This window comes from Ictidomys tridecemlineatus, chromosome 7, assembly GCF_052094955.1.
Source record: "Ictidomys tridecemlineatus isolate mIctTri1 chromosome 7, mIctTri1.hap1, whole genome shotgun sequence".
Taxonomy (NCBI): Eukaryota; Metazoa; Chordata; class Mammalia; order Rodentia; family Sciuridae; genus Ictidomys; species Ictidomys tridecemlineatus.
The window spans coordinates 195,883,948-195,911,929 of record NC_135483.1 but is presented as its reverse complement, the minus strand read 5'-3'; the positions used below and the strand labels follow the sequence as shown (position 1 = coordinate 195,911,929).

The 27,982-nt window shown below is 38.0% G+C and overlaps 1 protein-coding gene and 1 non-coding gene across 4 annotated transcripts in view; one reads left to right on the top strand and one right to left on the bottom strand.

Annotated features, from left to right (window-relative positions):
* Nucleotides 1–19,002, bottom strand: part of Rbm44 (RNA binding motif protein 44) — a 33,839-nt gene extending 14,837 nt beyond the window's left edge. The window contains exons 1-9 of one of the 3 annotated variants that reach the window (XM_040268087.2): nucleotides 18,832–19,001; nucleotides 6,684–8,275; nucleotides 6,358–6,416; nucleotides 5,075–5,251; nucleotides 4,190–4,373; nucleotides 4,073–4,095; nucleotides 3,858–3,942; nucleotides 2,557–2,671; nucleotides 1,825–1,953 (exon numbers count right to left, since the gene is read on the bottom strand). In XM_040268087.2, the coding sequence (XP_040124021.2) occupies nucleotides 1,825–1,953; nucleotides 2,557–2,671; nucleotides 3,858–3,942; nucleotides 4,073–4,095; nucleotides 4,190–4,373; nucleotides 5,075–5,251; nucleotides 6,358–6,416; nucleotides 6,684–8,275; nucleotides 18,832–18,907 (2,440 nt within the window). In that variant the 5' untranslated portion in view covers nucleotides 18,908–19,001. Of the gene's footprint in view, nucleotides 1–1,824; nucleotides 1,954–2,300; nucleotides 2,473–2,556; nucleotides 2,672–3,857; nucleotides 3,943–4,072; nucleotides 4,096–4,189; nucleotides 4,374–5,074; nucleotides 5,252–6,357; nucleotides 6,417–6,683; nucleotides 8,276–18,831 lie in introns of those variants that run through there. The other 2 variants (XM_078018333.1, XM_078018335.1) reach the window with 2 other exon arrangements.
* On the top strand, nucleotides 3,541–3,611 carry Trnaa-agc (transfer RNA alanine (anticodon AGC)). The gene has a single exon. It is a non-coding gene; the product is annotated as a tRNA-Ala (tRNA).
* Nucleotides 19,003–27,982: the final 8,980 nt, after the last annotated feature.

The window sequence follows — 27,982 nt, the reverse complement described above, 5'->3', positions numbered from 1 at the left end:
TATATAACAATGTATTCTAAAGAAAAACAGTGATAACATTTATTTTTATAATTTAGATTTTTGCAGTGGAGAAAAGTAAAAAGCTATGGCATAATAAAGAAAGTCTGAGCATGAGACTCAGAAGATGTACATTCTACCTACCACCTCACTTTCCACTAGTCCAATAAAAATATTTACTGAAGTTCCTGTGGGTTGAACACTGAATTTTACACCGGAGATAGGCAGTAAGCTAAACAAAAATTCCTGGTATTAGTGAGCTAATATATGAATACAGAAAGGCAGTTAATATGCCAAAGAACCAAAACATGCAGTATATGATAAATGATAATAGAGAAAAATAATGCAAAGACAAAAAATGGTTACAGTAAAACTGAATAATATGATGCCCTTTATTTTAAGTTGTAGGTGTGTTAAATATATGTACAATAAGCACATTAAAAAATGGTCACTAAAATATTCAGAGTGGTTATTACAGATTTGAGAAATTCAAGTGAAAGTAATTAATTTGGTACTGGGGATTGAATCCAGAGGTATTCTACCACCAAGACTCTTTTTGAGATAGGTTCTCCCTAAGTTGTCAAAGCCAGCCTTGAACTTGAGATCCTATTGCCTTAGCCTCTCAACTGCTGGGATGAGAAGTGTGTGTACCACCATACCTGGTGAATTTTCTTATACTTTCATATTTTATTAAAAATCTTAGAGCTGGACTGTAGCTCAGTGGTGGAGTGCTTGCCTCCCAGGTGAGAGGCCCTGGGTTCGATACTCAGCACCACATAAAAATAAAGATTTTTGTGTCCATCTACAACTAAAAAAAGAATATAAAAAAAAATCTTTAGCATTATTTCTAAAAGTAGGGAAAAAACAATAAAACCATACTGTTATGGAAAAAAAAACACCACAGAAGTAGATAGGAAAAATTAAGGAAGGTCATAAACATCATCAGAATGACAGAAGGCAATAATCATGGATACTAAAGAAAAGCCAATTATAAGCAATTAAGGACTATATAAAGATGAAAACATTCCTTAAGTAGTTATTATTAAAGTAAGGAAAAGCAATGGTGTTCATCTCTAATTTGATAGACTGGTACTGGTTGACTGATGGAAACTGGGAAGCTGGTTTGATTCACCAGGTATCCTCCCCTGGAAGATACCTGCCAAAGGTTCAGAAGAAAAGGATGCCCTGAAGGAGTACTGAAGGGTGGCCTTCAGTAGGAGGGAGTGAATGGCATACTTCTACCTGCTAACTAAATTCTTGATTTAAACTTTAAGTAGTTCTCTGAAAAAGGAGTGCCCTTTTTTGTTTGGTACTGCGACTGAACCCTTGGGGGCTTCACCACTGAGCCACATTCCAAGCCCTTTCAAAAAAAATAGTTTTAGTTGTAGACAAACACAATACCTGTATTTTATTTATTTTTATGTGGTGCTGAGGATTAAACGCAGTGCCTCACACATGCTAGGCAAGCGCTCTACCACTGACCTACAGCCCCAGCCCTCCTAGCCCTTTTTATTTTGAGATAGAGTCTTGTGAAGTTGCTTAGGGCTTTACTAAGTTGCTGAGTCTGGCCTTGAAACAGATAACTCCTGCCTTACCTCCAGAATTGCAGGGATATAGGTGTAAACCATCATGCCTGGCAGAAAGGAACATTTAATACTGATTTAATCTTTTGAAAAAATGATCTTCAACTGGCTACTTTTCTTTTATATAAGAAAAGCCACCAAATGAAACAAAATATTATTTCAGTCTCCCAATAAAACAAAATAGGTAAGCACTATTTTCAAACAAACTAGTTTAGAATTTCTCAGTCAACTATTAAGAACAAACCTTGTGTAAACTTTGGATTCCATTTATCGTGTTCAATTTGGTTTTCTTGTATTCCTGAGAAGTCAGCTCCTGTCAGGTTCTCTTTAGCATCAAACCAGTCTTCACTGATTTCACGGTAATTTCTGTACTCTTAAGATATTAAATATAATGAACTATGAATTATGAATAATGTTTAACCCTATGAAAAGTTATCTAAAAATATAAATCAGAATGTTGATGACAACCAGTTTTATGTATAAATACTATGGTTAAAATTAGTAAAATAAGAGCACAAATATTCTGAGAAAGGCTTTCAGCAGTCCTGAATAACATTCTTCTTAATCTGATTTGCTTCCTAAATTTTCTTTAACACTGATTCATAGCTTATTAAAAGCCTTACTTTTTTGAGTTGTCTTTTACTGAAGAAAAGATGATCTTATATAATAGAATGAAAGTAACATCGGGCTGGGGTTGTGGGTCAGTGGTAGAGAGCTCACCTAGCACGTGTGAGGCCCTGGGTTCGATCCTCAGCACCACATACAATAAATAAAAGTATTGTGTCCAACTACAACTAAAAAATAAATATTAAAAAAGAAACATTTCTAAAGGAAGTAAGCAATGCTGCAGCTCTTTATTTCATTAAAATTAATGATCTTTTTGGAAGATCAAAATCTTTTAGAGGAAAAAAGTAATGAATAGTAAGAATATTTTAAAAATTATTGTTTTCTGGCAACAATACATTATTATACTGACCTTTATCATCAAGTTTCAGTTGACTAAAGTCTACATTTATATCACCGTTTTTAAAACTGTCTTTCTCAGGTGTTGGATCTTGTGTAGGATGACTACTGTCAGATAATAAAGACATCTGAGGATTAAGATAATAAAAATAATATAGATTAACAATTATTATTCTCTTAGTATACGATAGGCACTCTGCATCAGCATTATTTATCCCTCCCAATAATGAAGGTTACAAGAGAAAAAAATCATTAACAATTTGACTTACAGAAGAGAAAACTGAATCTAAGTTGTTGGTTTATGTCAGACATTTAACAAGAATTAGTATTTGAAGCCAGTCTATGTACAGTGACTATGTGCCAATAGGGCAATGATGGAATACACACACAAGAAGCATTTGACATGATTTTTGAAAAAAAATATATAAATATTTATTATGTTAACTTTATATATTTAATTTAGAGTATGTGCTTATGTATACCTTCCATTTATAAGAAGTAAAATTTCTTTCCCATTATGTTATAGTGAAATTGTTTTTATACTTACTTAAAGAGAGAGTAATAGGTAAAATATGGCTATGGTAAATTGTGAAAATGGTACATTAACAGTTAAAATTTGGAAACAATACACTACACCGGCTTTCACAAATAACTAGTTAAAATGGAATTCCAACTTAAAAGACATATTGCTTTAAAATCAAAACCAGCATTATAAAAATAATGTTACATTTTTTTTGCATATTGTACTTTTTTTTTTGTGCCGTGCTAGGGACTGCTGAATCCTAAAGGGATCATGTTTTTCCTGAGACAGTCTAGGTTTGTATCTATCATCAAACTCAGTTGTTAACATTATTTTCTTTTAACCCCAAAGGTTCCAGGTTTGAAGCCAGGTATAGTGGCAGATGCCTGAAATTCAAGCTACTCAGGATGCAGTTAGATAAAAGTTCAAGACCAGCCCAGGCAATTATACTGTCTCAAAATAAAACAGAAAGGGCTAGGCATGTAGCTCAATGGTAGAGCACTTGTCTAGCAATTACGAGGCCCTGGGTTCAATCCCCAGTATTGCCTTAAAAAATAAAACCCCAGGTTTGGTAATCACATGGCCACTCTACTCATCATGCTGACATCTTGATAAGGACTGGACCTAAATACAACATTATTTTCCTTCCAATTGGTTATATGACTCAAATGGTAATACACAAAGTAAGCCAGTTGAATAAAAAGTAGAATGTGAGGGTTTCTGAAAGTTACAATTTACTTAGGACATAAAATTAAAATATTTATCTTGATGAACTTTAAATAAAATTATCTCACTTGAGAGAGTGTCTTTTTTAAGGCTGGAAAAACATCAACATCAGGTGCACTTTGATTATCTAGTTCCGAATCTGCTCCTAAAAAGCTAAACAGATAGGCATCATTAAAGGATTTATCCATGTTCCAAATGGGGACAAAAACAGAGAAGCCCAAGTTAACTGAATTAAGCAGTTGTAAGATCAAAGAAATTCTAAATTAGATGAATTATAACTTACTCATGTGATTCTTCTTTTACCAACTGGAAACAGGAAAAAGGAGAGAAAAAAATCTTTGTTTAAATGTATTCCGTCTAAATAAAGTATAATTTTTATTCTTAAAACATATATACATACCCTGGAAGCAAAAGTAGAGAAGGCAGACAATAATTTTGATTCTACTGACAGTGGGGGCAGCTCTTCCAGTAGTATGCCCTTGTGTATTTTTTCTTTCAAATTCATATATCTAACTTTTAAGTCTCCCAAAACAGATAGTAGTGCCGACCCTAATTCTTTCTTAGCAGAATTACTTGGCAAATTCCTGTTGAAAGGTAAGTTCACAAAAATAAATTGTTTAGGCCCAAATCATCCATTTAACACTAATATTATTCACTTAGTTCTAAGTCTACTAGATTTTAAAGTTTTAACTGTTGAGTAAAAAAAAAATGAACCACAATAGATGTGTTTTTTCTACCAGGGATTAAACCCAGGGGCACTTAACCATGGAGCCACATCCTTAACCCTTTTATTTTTTGAAAACAGGATGTTGTTAAGTTTCTTAGAGCCTTGCTAAGTTGAAGAGGCTGGCTCTGAACTTGTGATCCTCCTGCCTCAGCCTCCTGAGCTGCTGGGATTACAGGAGTGTACTACCATGCCTGGCTAGACTAGATGTGCTTTTTTCCCCCCTAGGATCAGTACAAGCAACCCTTCCCTTAATAATCTAGAGAATGTGGTAGAATGTCACACAAAACCCTCTCAAAGACTGCATCCTTACTTGGAGTTCATAAAGAAAAACTGAACCTATTTTTTCCCTGGATTCAGCACTCCAACAATGCACTTGTTACCCCTCCATAAAACTCGTAAGTATTATTTTTAAATTCTTATTACCCTAAGACAGCTAATAAACCCAGTTACAATCTACCTCTTATTTTGCCCTTCAAAAATGAAAAATAAATTTTCTAAAATAAATTTAAAGCTAGTGATAAATTTCTAAGAAAATACAGACTTAAAATTAATAAACACCTATTTAATCCTTCTCTATTTTCCATTATAAATTTGTAAATATCACAACAATGTTGATGACACATCTGATAGTGAACATTTAAAAGGTGCATCTCTGCTTTTATGGCTCTCTGCATTATATTCTGACAGCACTTTGATGGCAAATTCTTCTCCATCTCTTTAGAAAGTTGAAATTCCCTTTAAAATAAAAGACAGAATCAGATAAGATTCCATTTCTCTACAGTAATTATATGCCTCTAAAAAAAGATTTAAAATTTCTTACATTTCCTTGTCAAGTTTTAGATAATTCCTACTAAAGACAGAGAGGCTACAGGGACAAAAACAAGGACATCAAGAGTCAAAGCTAATCATATTCTAAGAGTCAAGGAAGTAAACAATTTGCAAATTTTTACTTTCTTTTACTAAAAAAAGATTCCAACCTAAGACCAGGACTTCACTTATCCAGAATCAATGGATTGCCTCTCCCCTCCCCCAGCTTAAATCAAATTTTGGCCAAGATTTTTTAAAAGTTAATGAGCATTCTGGGTTGAAATTGTTCTTAAATATATTACTTTAATAGAAAATAAACACAATGTATATTTTTCTTAGCAATTAAGGATCCTTAATATAAGCAAATTGTCTACTGTGATATCAAACCAAAAAGTTCCAAGTAACTAAACTACACTTTTCTTCAATGCTGATAGTTTTCAGACATTTTGTTACTAGTTGCCACTTCCAGCTGTCCTCGAAGCCAATTCTTGTATTTACTTTAGTTGAGATACCAAATTCAACTCATTAGAAGAATGAAAAATTAAATGACTTCAGAGCATAGTAATTAACTTGGCCTTTCTCTCTTTCCCGTCCCACTTCCTGGTTCTCCACTGTGTTAAGTAGTAAGTGCGAAGTAATTATATGATGAATTAAGATTAAAATACTCTAGTGAGTGTAGCTATTAACTCCTTTAAATTTATGACATTTGATTCAAAAGGTGCTATTTTGTTTTGGTTTATAGGGGAATAACAAGAAAAACCAGAAAATTAAATCAATGTGGATTTAGTTTAAATAAGGAAACATAAATATGAGTTTTGGAAGGAACTATCAAGACTAAATTCTCATTAAGTAAAGAGTTTTAATATCTCATACTGTTTCAATATTATTCATTAGCAGACAAATGGCTAAGGTAGGTAATTTATTAAAAGTTCCTTTTAGATATAATTCTAGATTGCTAAGTATGATACACAGAAAGCAAATACTATTTTAGACTTTTTTCATGTTTAAGACTACAAGTTATACATCTGACCTACCTCTCAGGATGTTTCTTTAAGTCTATGATATCCAATGTTTTTCTTACTTCCATGGAATCCTAAAAACATAATTTAAAATTAAATTATAAAGATATGACAAACAAATCATGTTATATCTGGAGTTTCAAATTGATAAAATGTAAACTAAACTTCAAAAGGTCTTTGTGGCAATAGCTACCCCCAAATAACAGGGCTGGAGGCAATTTACCTACTCATTCCCTTCACATTTTTTCACAAAGGCCTCAATATGACATTTATATTAGCATGTGCTTTATAAGGTAAAATTTATAAAGTAAAATAAAATTTTATTATCATACTGATTTTACCTTATTTAGGAAATTTCCATCTGGCTTTAAACCATCAACTGAGAGAGATCTTCCTGATCCTTTTGTCAAAACCACCTGTGTGTCTACACAATCTTGACTGCATGACCAGTCTGTATTACAAGCCACACTTGTTTGTTTTCCACTCTGCCATCTGCCAGGCCTTTGTTTATTCATCATTGTTATCTCTGTGTTGCTTGATGTAGATACTACAGGAGATCTTGCACTTGTTGCCCTGCTGGTTGTGAAACAAGCCCTAAAATCAGTGCTGACATCCACTGTCTGATTAACTGTGACTGTACAACTTGCTGCATCTGACACTGATTTAGGACATGTTCCTTTCCTATCAGGAGAGCATATTTTATTTGTAGTACTGTTGCTAACAACTTTTAGGGAACTATCCTTTTCCACTGCCTGATTATCTTTGACTGCAATTCTTGGTAGTGTAACAGAGAAACCCAAGGCTGGGTCAGGGTTGCAAAGGCTTTTATAATGTGAATACCCACAGGCAGAAATGACTGAGTCATCAAAAACAGAGGCCCAGGAAGTCTGGCAACCTTTACAGGATTGGAGTAAAGACTCCAAAGCTTTGTTCTGAGGTAACTTGGTAGGATTTTCAAGGTGCTGTGATACTTTGTTTTCAACAATTGTATTTCCACAAAGATCTTTACTTTCAGGTATTTGAGATTTCATTTTCTCAGTATAAATCTTAGTTTTGAGTGTTTTTTGAGGATTCAAGAAACCACTCTTAGGTTGAGATTCTTGGTTTCCAAGAGAATTGTTTCTTTGTATCAGATGATCAAATACCGTGTGGTACATTAAACTAGTCTCTTGTTCCTTCCACTTTTCATGCTTTGATTCATGATTTTCTTTTATCATGACAGAATTCTGAAATTTAGAGACATGAGGCGAATATTCTTGTGCAAAAACATTAAGTGAATCCAAAGAAATAATAGAACTACTTTCCAACTTAACATGATTATCTTCTAAATTGCTAACACATTTAACTTCATAACCTGAATTTCTTAATTCAACAACTTCCAGATTAGATATACTTAATGTTTTGGCTTCATCAAAAGATAAATGGTTACTTATATATTCTTGTTCTTCTGCACTGTGATATTCCTGCTGTGAGTCTTCATCTATATCATACTTTTGCATATCTTCAGCAGTTTCTTTATAGTCATCATCTGAAATCTTGGAGATTTTTTCCAAGCCAACAGTCTTCTTACCTTGATGCTCCAAAATATCAAAAAATATCTCTTCTCTTTTTTGCTTTTCAGGATCTAATTCTGAATTTAAAAGAGCAAGATTTTCATTTAGCTTTGACTCTGAATAATGTATAGAGTATGTCTCATTCAAAAAAGCATAGTCAATACTGTCTTCAAACTCACTTGACTGGGAGTGAGTACTCCCTACATTGGTATCTTGACTTGCTGAAAAATATGACTCCAATAAATCTATTTTTTCAATACTGTTGATTTCTTTGATAGCTCCTTGCTTTAGCGTATTCCATTCATCATCAGGAAGAATAGATTTGACTTTATTACAACCGTTGGAAGAAAATAATAAATTTTCTTTCTTAGAAGATATACCTGTCAAAAAAAGAACAAAATGTAAACATTTTGAATTCAACATTACTGAATCTAAACACTAGAAAAAACCTTAGACATGATTTGGTCCAAGCTCTTCCCAAAGTAGGAATGTTTTATATTATCCATGACAAATAACCTTGTGGTAGTTGATACAAACTGAACTCCAATCCCCAATGTGGTGGTATTTTGAAGATGAGACCTTTGGAGGTAACCAGATTTAATCAGTACCCTCATGATAGGATTAATGCCCCTTTAAGAGACAGAGAGTTTACTTCCTCTTTCTTTCATGTGAGAACACACATCATGTGAGGACACCATAACAGTATTGTCTTCAAGCCAGGAAGAGATGCCTCATCAGACCCTGACCATGGTGACACCTTCATTTCAGATTTCTAGCACTCAGAACTATGAGAAAATACATTTCTGTCACACTTCTCAGATTAAAAATTTTTATGATGTTAGGACAATTCAAGACAACAGAGAAACCACGATTCTCCTTGAATTCTTTAAGGGGCAAGGAGTTTTCTATTTATAGGGCAGCCACTGTTTGTTAAAACGTTTTTCTCATAAATTTATTTAATACATTTTTTGGTACCTCCTGGTGCCAGTCCCGAGCACCTTATTGCTGCAGTCTGGCTGGGCACAAATCACAAGCCATTCAAGCAGGAACAAACTTTATTTCTGAACTCCCGCAAATGCCATGCATGCGGCCTTCTCCTGGTACACACCACACACCAACCGGAAAATCCCTCCTCTGGCACTTCCCCAACCAACACGAACTCCCCAGGAATCCCTGCAAGAACTCCAAAGTGGAGCAGTCCAAAGTAGCTGGCACCTGAGGCGGACAGCAGAGGTCTAATATACAATTGAATACACAGCTTAACATAACCATTATCATCTCAATGGCTTGCTGGCATCACCTCTCAACCACTCCATTTGGCTATGGCTCTCAGCATCTCCTCCCTTCTGTTTAATTAAACACCAAGCATGTGGTTAAGGGACCATGCCTGTTATAGGTTGTCCAATTCTACATATGGTTCTTAACCCGTCATCGGATGAGCTGACCTCAAGGTGTCAGCCTCCTGTCTTAGGTTGGTACCACTGCAATTGGATCATACCCGTCACTGACTATTGGTTCAGCATACGGCCATACTTGTGGATAGGCCTTTGCACCAGTTGGGGGGGGTGAGGTTCTTTGCCTCACCACTGTTGGCCCCCAAATTTGGCCTTGGTGCCAGTGGGGGGGGTGAGGTACTTTGCCTCACCTCTGTTGGCCCCCAAATTTGGCCTTGGTGCCAGTGGGGGGGGTGAGGTTCTTTGCCTCACCTCTGTTGGCCCCCAAATTTGGCCTTGGTGCCAGTGGGGGGGGGTGAGGTTCTTTGCCTCACCTCTGTTGGCCCCCAAATTTGGCCTTGGTGCCAGTGGGGGGGGGTGAGGTTCTTTGCCTCACCTCTGTTGGCCCCCAAATTTGGCCTTGGTGCCAGTGGGGGGGGTGAGGTTCTTTGCCTCACCTCTGTTGGCCCCCAAATTTGGCCTTGGTGCCAGTGGGGGGGGTGAGGTTCTTTGCCTCACCTCTGTTGGCCCCCAAATTTGGCCTTGGTGCCAGTGGGGGGGTGAGGTTCTTTGCCTCACCTTTGTTGGCCCCCAAATTTGGCCTTGGTACCAGTGGGGGGGTGAAGTTCTTTGTCTCGCCTCTGTTGGCCCCCAAATTTTAGCTGAAACGAACATCACAAGCAGAAGGGAGGAGGATACAGAAATGCCACGACACCAAGCCAATTGACAGCTCCTCTGGAAAAATTGTACCACCGGTGACACCATCAGCAAAGATACTACAGCACTACCACAATTCGCTGCACCAACAGATAGTTCAAAATGCATACAAGTGATAGTCCAGGAAAGTTCTGCAAGCAGTTCAAAGCAGAGGAATCTATTAATATGTTCATTTCCTCCCAAAGTAAATCAACTCCTTGATTGAGCATCACTTGTTGAGTTACATTATTCATTGATGCATCATTTTCTACAGTTTGTTATGATAGCTATCGCAGAAGCTGTAGTTTGGTTTTATCTTTGTCTTCACCAGCACTGGGATGAAGATAGGAATTCTGGCAATGATGGCTAAAAAAAAAATTATGTAACATTCCAGCAGGCACTAAAAGAAAGCAATTTTCTAAACAATTTAGTATCCTGAATAGAATGAGATATAATGAAAAGGAAAGATGAAAGTAAACAAACAGATCTGTTAACCTCCTTATTTGTTCACATATTAAAACAATCCTCAACAGCTGATTACCCAATTTAAATTAAACCATTTAAATCACAAGAATAAAAAAAATATTTGGATCCATTTTTTCATGAGCACTCCTCATATATGATATATGGACATACACACATACAGACATACAACACAAAACACAAGTGTGCACACATAACATAAGCACATAAGGCAATAGTAAAGGCCTTGTAGCTTTTCACAGGTGAAATCTCCATTGCAATGTTTAAAAAATCCACAGTCAAAAAATAAAACTGATCAGAAGAACATTAACCTAGGTCTGTATGAGCTCAAAAAATAAAATAGAACTTTATGATGTGGGAAAGGGCAATAATAAAATAGATATTGAAAAAGACATCCTGGTTACCACCTGGGTTTGACTCTTTTTTGGATATCCCAAAACTTGCATAATGGGTCTGAAGGTATTCCCACAAGCAAGCCCCAAGGTTTTTTACATTTGAAATAGGCTTTAATGGTGTTCATTATCCATTAGCCTCCAGGTGTGGGAGAACCACTGCTGCAGATGTAACAATAGATAAGCTGGAGCTCAGGATATCAGCTGTTATGGATTTGTATCAAATTTTCTTCTTTTTGGTCTGTAGAAATCACTTTAGTTAGTCTCTCTGGAATCCAAATGGGCTGCTGTTCTCCCTGTGGAAACAACACACAAACAGAACCCTGATTCCAGACAATCACTGGGTCAGGACCTTTCCATTGTCCTGTTAAAATATCCTTCCAAAGTACCTTAGGCTTATGTACATTTTTTGGATACATATGTCTTTCTGCAGCACTAAGCCCTGATGAATCCAAATTTTAAAAGTTTAGAGTAAAAAGGGTGATTTTAAGTTTATCTTTGGGGGATATATACCCCTTTCCAATTCCCTCTTTTTGCTTTAATAAGTACATTTTAAAAGTTTGATGAGGTCTTTCAACTATGCCTTGTCCTTGTGGATTGTATGGGATTCCTGTTATATGAGTAATGCCAAATGATGAGCAAAATTGTTTAAAAGAGGTAGAAGTATAACCAGGACCATTATCTGTTTTTAACTGTTTTGGAACGCCCACAGTGGCAAAATTTTGTAAGCAATGAGCTATAATATCTTTGGTTTTTTTTATTTATTAGATATTTTTATAATATCTTTTAGTTTTTTCTCCGGCATGAAAGGAGCCCATCAAAAATCCAGAAGAAGTATTAACTGTAACATGCAAATATTTTAATTTTTCAAATTCTGGCAAGTGTGTGACATCCATCTGCCAAATATGGTTAGGTATCAGTCCACTAGGATTGACTCCAAGATTAACTTGTGGTAAAAAGGTCACACAATTTTGACATTGTTTTTGTCTAGCTTATTCCTTAGTTATTTTAAAATGCTTTTGTAAATTATTAGCATTGACATGGAAACTTTTAGGAAAATTAGTAGCTTCTTCTAGTGTAGAGAAAATATGTATGTCATGTGTAGTTTTATCTGCTAAATCATTGTCCAAACTAAGGGCTCCAGGCAATCCTGTATGTGCCCTGATATGTCCTATAAAGAATGGATCTTTTCGTTCCCAGATTAGACTTTGTATAGTGGAAAACAAAGAGAAAACAGTAGTGGAAGGGGAAATCCTACCAGTATCTTCAAGGGATAATATAGCATTAACTATATACTGACTATCAGAAAATAAATTAAATACAGAATCTTTAAACATCCCAAAGCTTGTAATACTGCATTAAGCTCTACCTTTTGAGCTGATTGTTTGGGTACTAAAAATGTAAAAGTTTCATCAGGGGTAACTACTGCTACTGTACCATTATTTGACCCATCAGTGAATATATTTGGAGCATTCATGATAGGTGTTTTTCTTGTCATTTTTGGAAAAACTACAGGATGCGAAGACCAAAAAGACAACAAAGGGTTAGATGGTAAGTGGTTATCAAAGGAAACATTAGATTTACACATGATTATTGCCCAAGTATTTAACTCATTATCTAACTCATCAATTTGATCCATAGTATATGGAGTAATAATTTTATTAGGAGAAATTCCAAACACTCCCTTTGCTGCTTTTATTCCTTTGAGTATTAATTGTCCTACAGCCTCAGGATACCTAGTAAGAATAGTGTTAGGAGAATAAGATAAATGTATCCACAATAATGGACCTACTTGCCAAAATACTCCTGTAGGAATATTTTTTGTTGGTATTACAATAAATAATAAAGGCAAACATATCAATTCTATCCAAATGCATATTTTCCATATATGGTTCAATAATTTTTAATGCCTTTCTTGCTTCAGGCGTTAACATTCGGGGTGAATTTGGATCTGATGGACCTTTTAGGATAACCAATAAAGGTCCCAACTCTCCTGTTGGTATTCCTAGATAAGGCCTTATCCAATTTATGTCTCCTAATAACTTTTGAAAGTCGTTAAGTGATTTGAGTTGGTCTACTCATATTTGAATTTTTGGTGGATGGACCATGTTTGAGGATAATAGAACTCCTAAATAATTAATTGAAAAATTTAATTGTACTTTATCTATTCCTATCTCTAGATTATAATTTTTTAATAAGTTTGTAAGTGTGGCATAACATTCTAGCAATGTGTTTTTATCTTTATGTGCTAATAATACATCATCCATATAGTGAAATATTTGTAGTTCAGGATTTTGATTTTTAAGTGGCTGGATTGCTTTGTTAACATAAATTTGACACATAGTTGGGCTGTTGGCCATCCCTTGAGGGAGTACTTTCCATTCATATCTCTGATCAGGACCTTCATGATTCAGTGCAGGGATAGTAAATACAAAACTTGGACTATCCTCGGGATGAATTGGAATTGAAAAAAAAAACAATCTTTAATATCTATAGCTAAAAATACCAGGTTTTGGGCAAAGCAGGCTATTGGGGAATCCCTGATTGAGCAGGTCCCATAATAACCATCTCATTATTAATGGCTCTTAAATCTTGCAATAATCTCCATTTATCAGATTTCTTTTTGATGACAAAAATGGGAGTATTATGGGAAGATACGGAAGGTTGTATATGTCCCTCTGCTAATTGTTGTTTGACCAGGTCATGGGCTGCTTGTATCTTTTCTTTAGTCAGGGACCACTGAGGAATCCATACTGGTCTTTCTGATTTTCAAGTAATTTTTATTGTCTCAGTGACCCCTTCTGAAAACCCAAATCCATGTCTATTTATTCCTTGATCTATTTGAATTGGTGCTGCTATACCTTGTTCTTGTTCTCCTAATCTTTTTTCTTTCCTAAAACCTTGTCTAACCCCAATAGTGAGCGCATTTGGATTGATGTCATTTGTTAATGTCAAACCTAACTGATCGAGGACATCTCATCCCCATAAATTTATAGGAAGATCATCCAATACATATGGCTGTATAGTTCCTTCACATCCTTCAGGATCCTTCCAATCTAATACCATTGCACTTCTATGGGGATTAGTTGCTACTCCTAGGCCTCAAAGCGTTTTGAGAGGCCTGTTGTAATGGCCAATGATTCGGCCATTCTTGATGAGACATGATGCTAAGGTCTGCACCTGTGTCCAGTAGCCCATTAAATTCATGTCCTTGAATATTTATTTTTAGCATTGGGAGAGAATCTAAATTTAAAGACAGCATAACCCAATCTACACCCATGGAGCCTAATCCCCTGGAACCTCTTTCTACGGCACGACTGGAAAATTTACCATGTAGGCTGGGTATTATTAATAACTGTGCTATTCTATATCCTGGTGAAATTACTGATATACCTCTTGGAGAACTAGCGATAATTTTTATTTCACCTTCATAATCGGGATCAATTACCCCAGGACTTATATCATAAGTCCTTTTAGTGTAGAAGAACTGTGTCCCAATAATAGGCCTACTGTTCCTTGGGGAAGAGATCCTTTTACTCCTGTGGGAATGATTTGAACTCCCATCTCTGGAGTTAGTACTGCTCTGGCAGAGGCACAGATGTCCAACCTTGCGCTCCCTCTGGTTTGTCTGATTAATGAATAATGTGTCCTGGGCACTACCCGGATGGTGTAGCTGGGTTCCTCCATTGCCCTGTATATTTGTGGTTGTGGGCCCTGGAGCATTGGGCCCCCCTGTCCGTTTTTTGGCAATAGAGCCCAATGCTTTTCTCCATGATATTGTGGGTAAACACCTGGTCCTTGTCCGTTTTTTGATAACAGAGTACCCTCTATGGTGGTTTGAGAATGGCAATCATTAGCCCAATGTCTACCTCTACGGCATTGTGGGCAAATACCCAGTATTCTATTTCTTTGATACCTAGCTTTGTTAAACCCTCCTCCTATGGGGCAACTTCTTTTAAAATATCCTGTTTGTTCACAAATGTAGCATGTTTTCAGCCTGGCATCTAAAGCCTGTTGTACTGCAGCTGCCAAGACTTGCCCTTGTTCATTAATGTCTCTACATAATTTAATATATGTGTTTAAATCTCCATGTTTCCATGGTCTAATGGCCTCCTCGCAACATCTGTTTGCTTGCTCAAAGGCTAGCTGTTTAATTAATGGCATTGCTTCCTCTGTGTCCCCCAAAACTCTGGTAGCTGTTTGAATAAGCCTATCTACAAATTCAGCGTAAGTTTCATTAGCTCCTTGTATTACTTTAGATAATTGACCTTGTAAATCTCCATGTCCTTGTAAAGTCTTCCATGCCCTAACTGCTTCTGCAGCAATTTGTGAGTATATAGCAGGATCATATGCAATTTTTTTACAGCTGACCCTCATAAGGTCCTTTTCCTAACAACATATCTAGATTTCTCTGAGGATAACCAGCTGCTGCATTTCGCCTAGCCACCTCCATGCAAAATTCCTCATTGGCAACCTTCCATAACAGGTATTGTGCTCCATTTAGCACAGCCTTACACATACTAGTCCAATCTCCTGGCATCATGTTCAAGTTGGTAATGGATTCAACCAAGCATATAGTGAAGGGTGCTTGAGGACCATAGGTTGTTACAGCCTCTTTTAGCTGCTTCACTGTTTTGAAATCTAAAACATGGTGAATTCGCTGCCCTCCTGCCTGTTCAAATACAGGGCATGCTAATCTTTCAGGTCCTGTCTCAGGATCCCATCTATCAACTACGGGGGTTGAGGGCCCCATAGGCGGAGCTGTTGGTTGGACACTTATACCCTCTGGTGATAGAAAGGTTTTAGTAGCAGCCTCCTGTTGTAACTTTTCCCCTGATGGCTTTTTCTGCTCTAAACTTTCTTCCCCTTTCTGACTATTTTGAGAGGCCTCCTCTTTTTCCTGATCTAATATGTCTTCTACCATAATCTGAACTGAAAGCTTTGGACTAGGCATACAAAATCGTATCATCACCCACAATGGCAATGTGCCAACTGGCAGAGTTCCTGGGCTTTTCTTTTCCCTGTCCCTTAAATCTTCACCATGATGGTCCCATTGTGATATATGCAACAACTCCTCCTTAAAAAGCCATGGGCTACATTTGTATTGTATCAACATATGCCCTGACTGTTTTTGGTTTTACTGGGGTGCCTCCTTCCTCTAACAATTTACTTAACATTCTTTTGGTTTGTTTTTTCCTAATTTCTGACCCCATATTTCTGCTACAAAGATAATGCAACTCAAACAGATAACTCAAAACAAAACCGAAGCAAAATGAAACAAAAACGGAACAAAAAATCATATCAATTTTCCTATTTTTTTGAAATGTATATTTGTGGTCTATCTCTATCTCTTCCTCAGGGCTGAACAACTTCAACCCTTGAGCCAACCATTTTTCCCAGTTTTCCTGAGAAAGTTCTAGGGATAGGCAGCTTGAAACAAAAACAAAACAAATCAAAACAAGAACACATTGTTTTTTGAAATGGTCACCCATTCTCTTGCCTTCCCTCAGGGGCGAGCAATTTCACTTACCTCCGAGCTTCAGGCATTCCCCGCACGGGCCACGAAAAGCCGCAGTCTGATTGGGCACAAATCATGAGCCACTCAAGCAGGAACAAACTTTATTTCCAATTTCCTGCGAATGCCATGCATGCGGCCTTCTCCCAGGACACACCACACATCAACCGGAAAATCCCTCCTCTGGCACTTCCCCAACCAACACAAACTCCCCAGGAATCCCCAGGAGAACTCCAAAGTAGAGTGAGAACTCCAAAATAGCTGGCACTTGAGGCGGACAGCAGGGGTCTAATATACAATTGAATACACAGCTTAACATAACCATCATCATCTTAATGGCTTACTGGCATCACCTCTCAACCACTCCATTCTGCCAAAAATGCCATGCTTCATTCCGACTGGGCTATGGCTCCCAGCACCTTATAAAAGGAAAAGCAGAGAGAGGTGCTGCCCCCATATTAATGGCTTTCACAAGGGTCACAGATAAGCATATAAAAATATAAAAGTTAAAAGTACTGATAAGAGTTAACAGAGCAGGTACATCTGAGAAGAAAGGATTAGACTTCAGAGGAATCTTTACATTATAAAATTGTTTTGTGTAGGCTGTGGTGGGACATGGCTGTAATCCCAGTGACTCAGGAAGTTGAGAAAAGAAGATCCCAAGTTCAAGACCAGCCTCAGCAATTTGGCAAGGCCTTAGATAACTTAATGAAACCCTGTCTCAAAATAAAAAATAAAAAGGCCAGGGATGTGGCTTGGTTCAATCCCTTGTACCAAAAACAAACAAACAAAAAGTTTTAAAATGATATAGACAAAATAATTTTAGGCATATCCAACAGTGAGTACAGTTTGCTGTGTAAAACAACATGGAATTTTCAAGAAATTGTAAGCCAACTGGCCTAGATAAAGGAACTCCATGAGAGTTATAGGAACTGTGAACTGAGAATCTTTTTATGCTGTGCAAAATGAATTTTTGGCTTTCGTTCTAAGGCAAAGGAAGACCACTGAAAATATCTTAAAAGGGTAGTTATGTGACCAGAACAGATTTGAAGACATCTGCAGCAATAGTCGGAATGAAGTTTAAGGGAGAAGAGGAAAGGCAGGTAGACCAAGGTGTAAAAGTCACTGGTGTAAAGGTCTCACAAGCAACTTGACTTGGTAGCTGATTAGAAGTGGTGGCAAGATGAAGAGAAAGATTAGTGATTTTCTATTTCTTTCTTTTTCACTAAGACAACTGGAAGCACATTTTATATCATGACCTAACACACACACACACACACACACACACACACACACATGCGCATCACACAACAATTTTACAAAAAAATAGTTCTCTGTGTTTAATGCATTCTGGTATTTTCTATTTCCTTTCATTGAAAGGCTATCACAATCAGATAAACTGATTTCATGATCACCAATCAATCCACAATGTGCTTCAACATTACTCTAAGATTTATTACTATTTTTTTGGTACAACAGTTACAAACTGTTCTTCTATTAAGAGTATCATAGATATTTTTATATCTGTTAGATTGGATTTTCTTAACTTATATTTTACAACAGTATCATACGATTTTAATTATTCTAGAAATCTAGTAGGTTAAGTTTCTTGCTTTATTTATAATATTTCTTTTACATTCTCTTCTCAGATTAAAAATTTTTATGTTCATATTTTTGAAGTATATTTTAAACTGCATGAAATATCCTATTGTATTTATAAGGAAAGAAAGAGAACTGTTATCACATCAAATGACTAGCAGCCTTTCCCTAAGTTTCTAGCATTTAACATATGAATATAAAGGGTATGGTTGTTCCACTAGCATACTTGACAAATACTTTCATTTTATAATGTAACTATCACTTTAAAATGATTCCTTATTTGTTTCTTGTTCTTTCGTGTTTTAAATCTTTCTTTTCTAAGTGTGCATTATAAACAATGTAGGATGAGATTTTTGTTTTAATTTAGAGTATCACTTCTTGATTTATGTTATATATATTCACAATCACATAAAATTTGGTTATTTCACTTTTTATGCTCTTTCTATTTCTTATTTTCTTTTCTACCATTATATCAGAAAAAGAAATTGCAGGTTTTGTGGGAAGACAAAACATACACAACTTTTTGGGGAGCAGAAGTCAACTTACCCACTTTCTTTATATTACTCTCAACCATTTGCAATTTTGAAAGCCTGGATGGACAAAAACCTCTTCCCAGTCACTTTCTCTTCCATAAACCCTTCCATAAAAGGTGCTGCCTAGACTATCCATACCCACCAAAAATTGCATGAGAGAATTTTCCAAGTTAGAGACAGCTTATTGGAGGAAGGCTTAGAAAGCAGCCACACTGGAGGGGGCTATCTGGTACAATCACATTTAACACTCTTCCCACCCAAAAGACAACTGGCTTAGACCCTCACCTTTTTGAAGGCTTCCTCCACTAGTATGGTAGACTTTGCCAGAAGCTGTCTCCATCAGTGCAGTGGCCTGCATCATTCAATGATGTATATTCTAGAAGAAGTATAAATATTAAATTATCATATTACTCATTATAATTTTAAAAACTATTAGATATACAGGAAAAATTTAACAAAGTAGCAGATATAATCAAAGTTTCTAATTCAGAGGGTTAACAATGAAACAGATTGACTAACTTCTTTTAAATGTGAATTAATAGCCACATAAAAAATAGACAAGACAGTCTCATAAAATTTCTAAGAAACATAAAAAATAAAGTTATCCAAAAATCCTAATCAAAAAGCTTTAAAGACTATAATAACCATAATTTATGTTGAACCTAGATTAAAAATGCTTCCAAAATAAATTGTAAAAAGTTAATGACATGGTTTAGATATCAGGTAACCCCCCAAAACTCACATGTACAATGCAAGAAAGCTTAGAGGTGAAATGATTGGGTTATTAGTTTTAACCTAATCAGTGTCATTAATCCCAGGACAGGGATAAACTGGGTGTTAACTACAGGAAGGTAGGGTGTGGCTAGAGGAACTGGGTTGATGGGAACATGCTTTTGGGGTTTATATTTTGTCCCTGGTGAGGGAGGTTCTCTCTGCTTCCTGGTCCCTTGTCCCCAGCTACTTTCTTCTGCCACATACTTCTGCTATGATGTTCTGCCTCACCTCAGGACCCAAGAAATGGAGTCGGACATATATGAACTGAGATATCTAAAACTGTGAGCTCCCAGATAAACTTTCCTTCTCCAAAATTGTTCTTGTCAGGTCTTTTGGTCACAGCAGCAGAAAAGCTAATAAAACAGTGGTACCTTCACACTACATAATATCTTCCGTCAATAAAAATGATCAAACTACCAATACATGCTACTTCATGTATTAATCTAAAATATTAAGCTAAATGAGAGAAGCAGGGCACAAGAGACCACATATTGTATGATTTCATTTAAATAAATGTCCAGAAAAAGCAAATTTAGAGAGACAAAGATTAGTGGCTTCCTTGAGTTGGAGGTGAGGTAGGGACTAACTATAAAAAGGCATAAATGATCTTACTGAAGCAATGAAAATATTCTAAAACTGATTTATGTTATGATTATACTACTCTGTTAAAGATACTAAAAAATCACTGAAACGAGTGAGATACACCTCAATAAAGTTGTTATTTTAAAAAGTTAATGACAATGACTCTTTGAAGTCAGCTACAAATGAGGAAGCACAAACTGGTCTCTAGTAGAAAAACCAAGATACCCAAATGCACACAAACGATCCCAGAGGAGACCAGCAAAATAAATGGCTAAGCAAACCACAAAATCATTTTGAGCTCTGGCTCCCACTTACCTTCACTGTCCACACCCTGTGAAGTTTTTCAACAGAATCCAATAGATCTGGCAGGAAGAACTGATTTTGTTCTAATTAGGAACTATTTTTATGAACTATTTCAATCAATGATCCTAAAAAAAATCATCTAAGTTCACTCTCTGTGTTCTGCAATAAGAATATAAAGCAGAAGATCTCATTCCATAGACAGCTGTCTAACTATGAACCTGACTATGGCAGTTAATAAACAGTATAGACTTTTATAGTTGAAGAAAACTGACAATAAGAGTATATACACCAAAACCCAGAGGACATAGTCAAGGTTATAAGCCAAAAAAGTCACAGCTTTAGATATTTATCATTAAATAAAACTGGAAATAAATGAATTAAGAAAAGAGGGGCTGGGATTGTGGCTCAGTGGTAGGGTACAAACCTAGCACATGTAAGGTACTGGGTTTGATCTTCAGCACCACATTAAAATAAATAAATAAATAAATAAGGTATTGTGTTCATCTACAACTAAAAAATGTATTTTAAAAAAGAATTCAGAAAAGAACTAAAGATAAACCAAAAACGTTGATAATAAAATTATTAAGGAGAAAAACAGAAGCAATCAATTAAACAATAGTCAAAATAACTCAATCAAGCCCTATTCTCTGAAAAGATGAACAAAAATAGATAAATATCAGAAATCTAAGAACTGAAACAAAAATTATCAACTAAAAAAGGAGCACCTTGCCAGGAATGGTGGCACACACCTGTACTCCCAGTAATTAGGGAATCTGAGGCAGGAGGATCACTTGAGCCCAGGAAGTTGGGTCCACCCTGGCAACACAGTGACAATCCATTTATTTCTTTAAAAACAAAAAAATTTAAACCAAGAAAAGGAGTACCTTAACAAGAGATAAAGAGGTACTTTTTTTTAAAAAAATTGAGATTGCTGTATACACTTTTGATGGATCATTTTACAACAATAAAAACAGACACATTACTAAGAAAAGATTTTAAAAAGACTCACAGGTGAACAGAGACCCAACCACAGGAAAATTTTCAAAGGCTGAAGATATAGCCTGTATCAATTTTTTTTCCAAACCATCTTGGACCACAGAGAAATGGTGACAGGCAAACTTCAAACCCAATAGAAGAAATAACAGCAGGGCATGGTGGTGCACACTGGTAATCCCAGAGGCCAGATAGGCTGAGATAGGAGGATTTTGAGTTGAAAGCCAGCCTCAGCAAGGGTGAGGTGCTAAGTAACTCAGTGAGACCCTGTCTCTAAATAAAATACAAAATAGGGTTGGGGATGTGGCTCAGTGGTTGAGAGCCCCTGAGTTCAATCCCCTGTACCCACCCTCACCCCCAAGAAGAAAAAAAAGGAAAGAACATCATCACAGTAGGAACAACAATTTCTCAGCATCTCTGAATGCCTACCATGTACCAGGCTGAACTGGTAAATAGTGAAATAAATGTTGCCCTATGGCACTCATTCTTAAGGCAGGACACAAGAAATAAAGTAGTAAGTAAAATACACAGTAGGTTAGATGATGAAAATGCAATGGACAAAAGCAAAGTATACAAGGAATGAGGGAATACTGATTTACCTGGGTATGACTTGAAGTACAGTAGCCAAGGAACATTTTTCTGATAAGGTGAGACTTGGAAAAAAACAAGTAAAGAAAGAGAAGGAAGGAGCCATGCAGACACCTAGCAAGTCAGGAGGCTTCTCTAATAATCTGGGCAAGAGATGATGATGTCTGGGAGCACACTGACTGCAGCAGAGAAGGTTGATTAGATCCTGGATCTATTAGTTAGGACTGAGAAGATTTGTCTTACTGGAATGGATAGGAATGTGAGAAAACAGAATCAAGAATACACATGCTAATTCTGAGATATTTATTAGACATTCAAATAGAGATAGAGGTCTGGAGATCAGTGAGATCATCTAGAGCTGTACTGACCAGTAGCCTTATATGGTTAATGAATACTTGAAATGAGCAAATCTAAATTGAAATGTGTTATAAGTATAAAACATATACTAGATTTTGAAGACTTAATATGAAAAGAACAAAATCTCATTAACATATTTTACCCAAATACACGTTAAAATAATAATAATTTCATATATTTGGTTAAATGAAACACTAAAACTAATTCTACCTATATACTTTTCATTTGTTAATGTGTATTAAAAAATTAAAAATCACACACATTGTTTGCATTATGTTTCTTCTGGAAAACACTGATTTAGTGATCAAAATAAATCTATGAGCCTAAATGTAATCATTATCTAATTGAAAAAGAAACAAAGAAGAGACCCAAGAATTAGGTGCCAAGGCATTCCAAAGTTAAAAAAAGCTGAAAAGAAGAACAGAGGACACTGAGAAAGACCAGTAAGTATAGTTATGGTACACTGGAAGACAAGTGAAAAGGCTGTTTGAAGAAGGTGGAGATAATTAAAACAATGAGTTGAGGGCTCACTCTGAACTGAACCTGGCAAACTAGAAGTCATTTATAACCTACAAAACTGATTCGGTTAAATGATGGTGATGAATGCCTGTTTGGAGTAAGTAGATTCACAAGAAAAAAACTGGAGAAAATGATTATACATAATTGATCCGATTTTTTTTTTCTGTGAAGGAAAAGAAATAATTAAGAAGATGGGAGAGATAAGAATTTAAAAATAATTAAAACCATGAACAAAATGAAATGATAAACCAAGGAAAGATAATTTTAAATATACTGCATAAAGTACTCATGCAAATTAAAATATATCCAGAGAAAAACATTCACAAACGGGGACTGAGCAATTATATGACTGTAAGAATCATAGTCATGTGCTGTAAAACAATATCTTGGTCAACAACAGACAACATAACACCATGGTAATTCCATTAGATATCACCTACTTATGTGCAGATATACACGTACATACACACTCAATGATGTTCGAATGATGAAGTTGACTAATGACACATTTCTTAGAACATAGTCCTGTCACCAAGAAATGCTTGATGCAGTGGCACAAGCCTGTAATCTGAGATGCTCTAGAAACTGAGGCAGGAGGATTACAAGTCTGAGGTCACCCCAAGGAATTCAGTGAAATGTTGTCTCAAAAAATGTAAAGGGCTGGGGATGTAACTTGGTAGAATAGCGCTTATCTAGCATGTGCATGGGCGTGAGTTCAATCCCCAGTATAAAAATAAACTGAGGGGCTGGGGTTGTGGCTCAGCAGTAGAGTGCTCATCTAGCATGTGTGAGGGGCTGGGCACAATCCTCAGCACCACATAAAAATTAATTAATTAATGGTATTGTGTCCAACTACAACTTTAAAAATATTAAAAAAAAACTGAAATGAATTTTTAAAAAATGGCTGGGGATGATGTTTAGCCATAGAGTACTTGTCCAGCATGCTCGTGGTCTTGGCTTAATCCCCATTACAGCACAAAACAAAAACAAAAAATGCACAACTACATATTAAAAGATGGATAAGCCGGGCGTGCCAGTGCACGCCTGTAATCCCAGCAGCTCAGGAGGCTTAGGCAAGAGGGTGGCAAGTTCAAAGCCAGCCTCAGCAACTCTGCAAGACCCTGTATCTAAAATGCTGGGGAGGTGGCTCCATGGTCCTGAGTTCAGTGTGGGGTACCAAGAAACAAACAAAAACACCACCTCTGTATTATCAGAATGCAAACTGGAATGGGTGAATTTTTGTCTATCAGACTTGCAAAGGCTGACCAAGACGACTGAAATGGGCATTCTCAGGCCGGGAGAATTTAGACTGCCCTGCCCTTCTGAAGGGTGCCTTTGCAGGGTCAAGATTTCAGCGCGCGTCCTCTGCCCTGGACGAAGCACAGTCTAGCCATGTTCTGGTGGGAGAAGAGCGGGGCAGCCCAGCCAGCAATTCCGCTCCCGGGCGCGCCCACCTCCGCGCCCCTCGGCCAACTCGCCCGGGGACCCCTGTGGCACCACCGGCCCCGGCTCCTTCGGTTCTGCCCGCGGGCGCCCAAGTCCTCCCACCGGGCGCCCTTTCCACCTGGCGGTTTCCCCGCTCGCCCCGCACACACCGGGCTCGCGTCCGCCTCTATCCTCTAAGGCGCCACCGGCTGAGCCCGTCCCGCCGCCCAGCACGGCGCGCACTCCCGAGGTCCCCCGGCTCGTCCCGCGCCCAGGCCTGTCGCACCTCCGGCGCGGCCGTCGCCGCCACCACGCGTGCGGACCCAGCTCTCGGCTGCTGCCTCAGAGCGATCGACTTCTGGGCGCCGCGGTGCCTGTTGGGTAACGGCCGCCGGAGGCCTGCCCACCGCTTGGCAGAGCGCCCTGCTATTGGTCGGCGCGAACAGGGCAGCGCCGTGATTGGCCCGGCAGGCGGACGCCAAAGAGCGGGAAGGAAACTGCCGACTTGGCTTCCAGCCTCGTGGGGGACCAGGAAGGTCTGGGCCTTTAGCTTTCCTGCCTCGCCGCTCAACACCCTCGTGGGACTGCACGCTCTGTGGGCAGAAGCCAAACTGCCCGGCGACGTCTCTCGCGGTGGCTGCACGGCCGGGCCTCCCGACCTGGGAGTCCCAGCGCTGGCTTCTAGAAGCCCCATGGGCAGGGTGCAGTCGAGGGCCAGGTGCGGGCCCTGGCCCTGGGTGCATAATTGAAGGGGGACACCTCAAACTCAGTGGTCAAAACAGATGACACTTCCCTGCAATCGTTTGAAAAAGTCAGAGGCAAGGAAACTAAATCCGAGATGAGTAAAACCTCCAAATTGGTGCTCACAATTCTTTCCTGGTCTCTACAATAGCTCCACAGAGCAGTTCCTGGTGTTGTCTCTAAACTGGAGTGTTTTGTTCATCGTGGGGGAATATATTTTATTTTTTTGGTACAGGGTATTAAACCCAGGGGCACTCAACCATTGAATCACATCCCCAGCCCTATTTTGCATTTTATTTAGAGACAGGGTCTCACTGAGTTACTTAGCACCTCCCGGTTGCTGAGGCTGACTTTGAACTCGGCAACCTCCTGCCTCAGCCTCCCAAGCCGCTGGGATTACAGGCGGGCGCCACTGTGCTTTGGCCCGTGGGTGGATTTCTTTGTGCATTACTTTGTTCATTGTGGATTATTTTTTGCATCCCCGTATGCCTGATTTGGCTTTAGCATTTTTAATTTTTTAAAAATAAACAGTTGTATTAAGCTATTCTTTGATAATGAGTTAGAATTTTTAGAAATTTCTTTCCTGTGCTGGCAGAAATATGTCACATGCTCATTCCATTGTTGGTCTACCCTAAGAATATAGCGGAAAGAAGCATGTCCTCCTTTCATAGGCCAACGTTTCAGACTACTGGAGGACGGCTAGAATTGGTGGTGTGTGGGGACAGGATGTCCTGGTCACCTGGGACAGGGCCCTGGACAGCTGGGCAGAGCCCTCACGTTGTATCCTGGGCTGTGGGCAGACGAGCTGAACTGGTGCAGGCGGGAGAGGGGCTGCGGGATCACAGGCAGGAAGACAGAGGCAGGTGGGTGGGTGCACATGAGGTTCCCTGTTGCTGCAGGCAGAAGAAACATTCCTACCAGGGACTTCAGCAGCCTTTGTGCAACTCTGGGTTCCAGTACTTTCCACACCCGTAGAGCTGTTCCTTGGTCTCCTCCCACCCAGGGCTCACTTAGGTCGGGCTGAGTCCTGGTGTCTGCGTGTGCCGCCTGCCATTCACCTTTCCTGCTGGGCTGCTCTGCCCTATTGGACTTTTCTCATTGGTATGGGGGTTTGTGCTTTTTTTTTTGTTTTGTTTTTTTCAGTCCTGGGGATTGAAACCAAGGGTGCTCTACCATTTAGCTAAATCCCCAGCCCTTTTAATTAATTAGTTAATTTTGGTTTTGAGGCAGAGTCTAGCTAAATTGTCCAGGCTGGCCCTGAATTTGCCATCCTCCTGCCCCAGCCTATTGAGTTGCTGGGATTACAGGTGTGTGCCACCTTACAGCAGAGTTCATTTTATCTTGATGTGAAACTTTACACTTTGATGAAGTGTATTAATCTGTGGCCTTTTTTTCCAGTGATTTTACTCCATCCTGAGTTCAGAATAATTATCAGCAGTCATTTTAACTTGCCTTTGCAATTTGATTTTTTACACATTTATTTATTTGAGGGCTGCAGCTTGGTGATAGGGTGTATGCTTTACACACACATTCTGGTTCAATCCCTAGCATTTCCTCACAATTTTTCTTTTTTTTTTCTTATAACTTTTCAATATTTTAACATTATTGTTTCATGTAGAAATGCAGAAAAATGCGGAAGCCACATCCTGGGAGTCCTCAGGGAACGCAGCAGGAAAATATGGTGAAGCAATACCTCTCTGTGAGTAAGGATGGGCATCCCGTTGTCCTGTCACTTTGCACCTTTGTAACATGCAGAATAGATGGCGAAGGCTGCTCACTGCCACCACACCAACTTTAATCAGAATTATCTAAGCTAGTTACCATGTTAACTTCCAGATGACAATTAGAATAATTTTGTGTGATTACTCCCAACAATATCTCAAAGTTATTTTCATAAGTGCATTAAATCTATAAACTTGGGAGAAAGCTACATCTTCATAGTACTTATTTTTTTTAAACATCAAATTGTATACTGCTGCGCCCCTCCCCTGACTCGGGCAAAGGCAAGGCCCTACTGAGGTGGATGGCGCAAGGCGTCCATCCTCTAGAGGAGCACAGTATGTTTCTGGGAATGGCCTGGTTTGTTTCTGTATTCCTTTAATAAGTATAGTTGCGACTTCTCATATGACCATTAAGTATGAAGGAAAAATACATGACTTTCCCAATTAATGCAACTACTTCTAAAGAATGGATCTGTTTGCTCTAAATGCAGTGATTCAGCTGTGGAGTGTAAATTGTTAATGTCTAATGAAAAACCCCCTGTAGGAAAAACAGTCAAGGAAGTTTTTGAGAAATTAAATTAAAATCTAGAGAAGAAGAATTAATGTTAAGAAGACAGATTAAGTGCTTAGTACTGGGCAACTTGTTCTTGTTCCTGTGCACAATGGTTTGTGCTCTTACTCTTGTTTGATTAAAATTAATAACAAGTTAACCACTTGCCGTAACCATGGCACCGGTTCCAGTCAGTAAGTCAAGAAAGAATAGTCAAGGTATAGGCCAATAGTCTGGGACATTTCTAACTATTATTAAAAGTTAACTAAGCAGAAACAGCTCAAAGCAAAACTCGAACTAAAAGTAAAAATGCTTGCTTTTATGCATAAGCCAAGATATATTCTTCTATTCTAATTGTAGCTATGTAATATTTTGTTTCTTTGAATAATGATTCTTGTTTTGTAACCACAAAGTACTGTGAGCCTGCCAAAATGAAAAGTATATATGATTAATTTCACAAGTAAAGATTGGGATTCAGCACCTTCACTTTGGTGTCTGTGTTGTTTCTCCACCCTCTTTCGCCGACTCCTCACCATCCGTTTGTCTCCTGAGACCCCCTGTCAGAGCTGGTCTCTGACAGTATACTTTATTTGTTGATTTTTAGGTGGTGCAGAAAATTGAATCCAGTGCCTCACATGTGCCAGGCAAGCGCTCTGCCACTGAGCCCTAGCCCCAACCCATTGTACTCATTTTTACCATATACATTTCAGTAGTCTTTCATGTAATCTCTCTCAGCCAAACGAAAAATTCTGAAGACTGAAGTCATTAACTTGCCAAGTATATTCTTCTCATTTTATGAATGACTGAGGATTAGTCTTTCTGCTACTGTCTTCATTTACCTGGATAATTGGCTCCTGAAAGAGGAGCATGTCCAGCTCTGAAG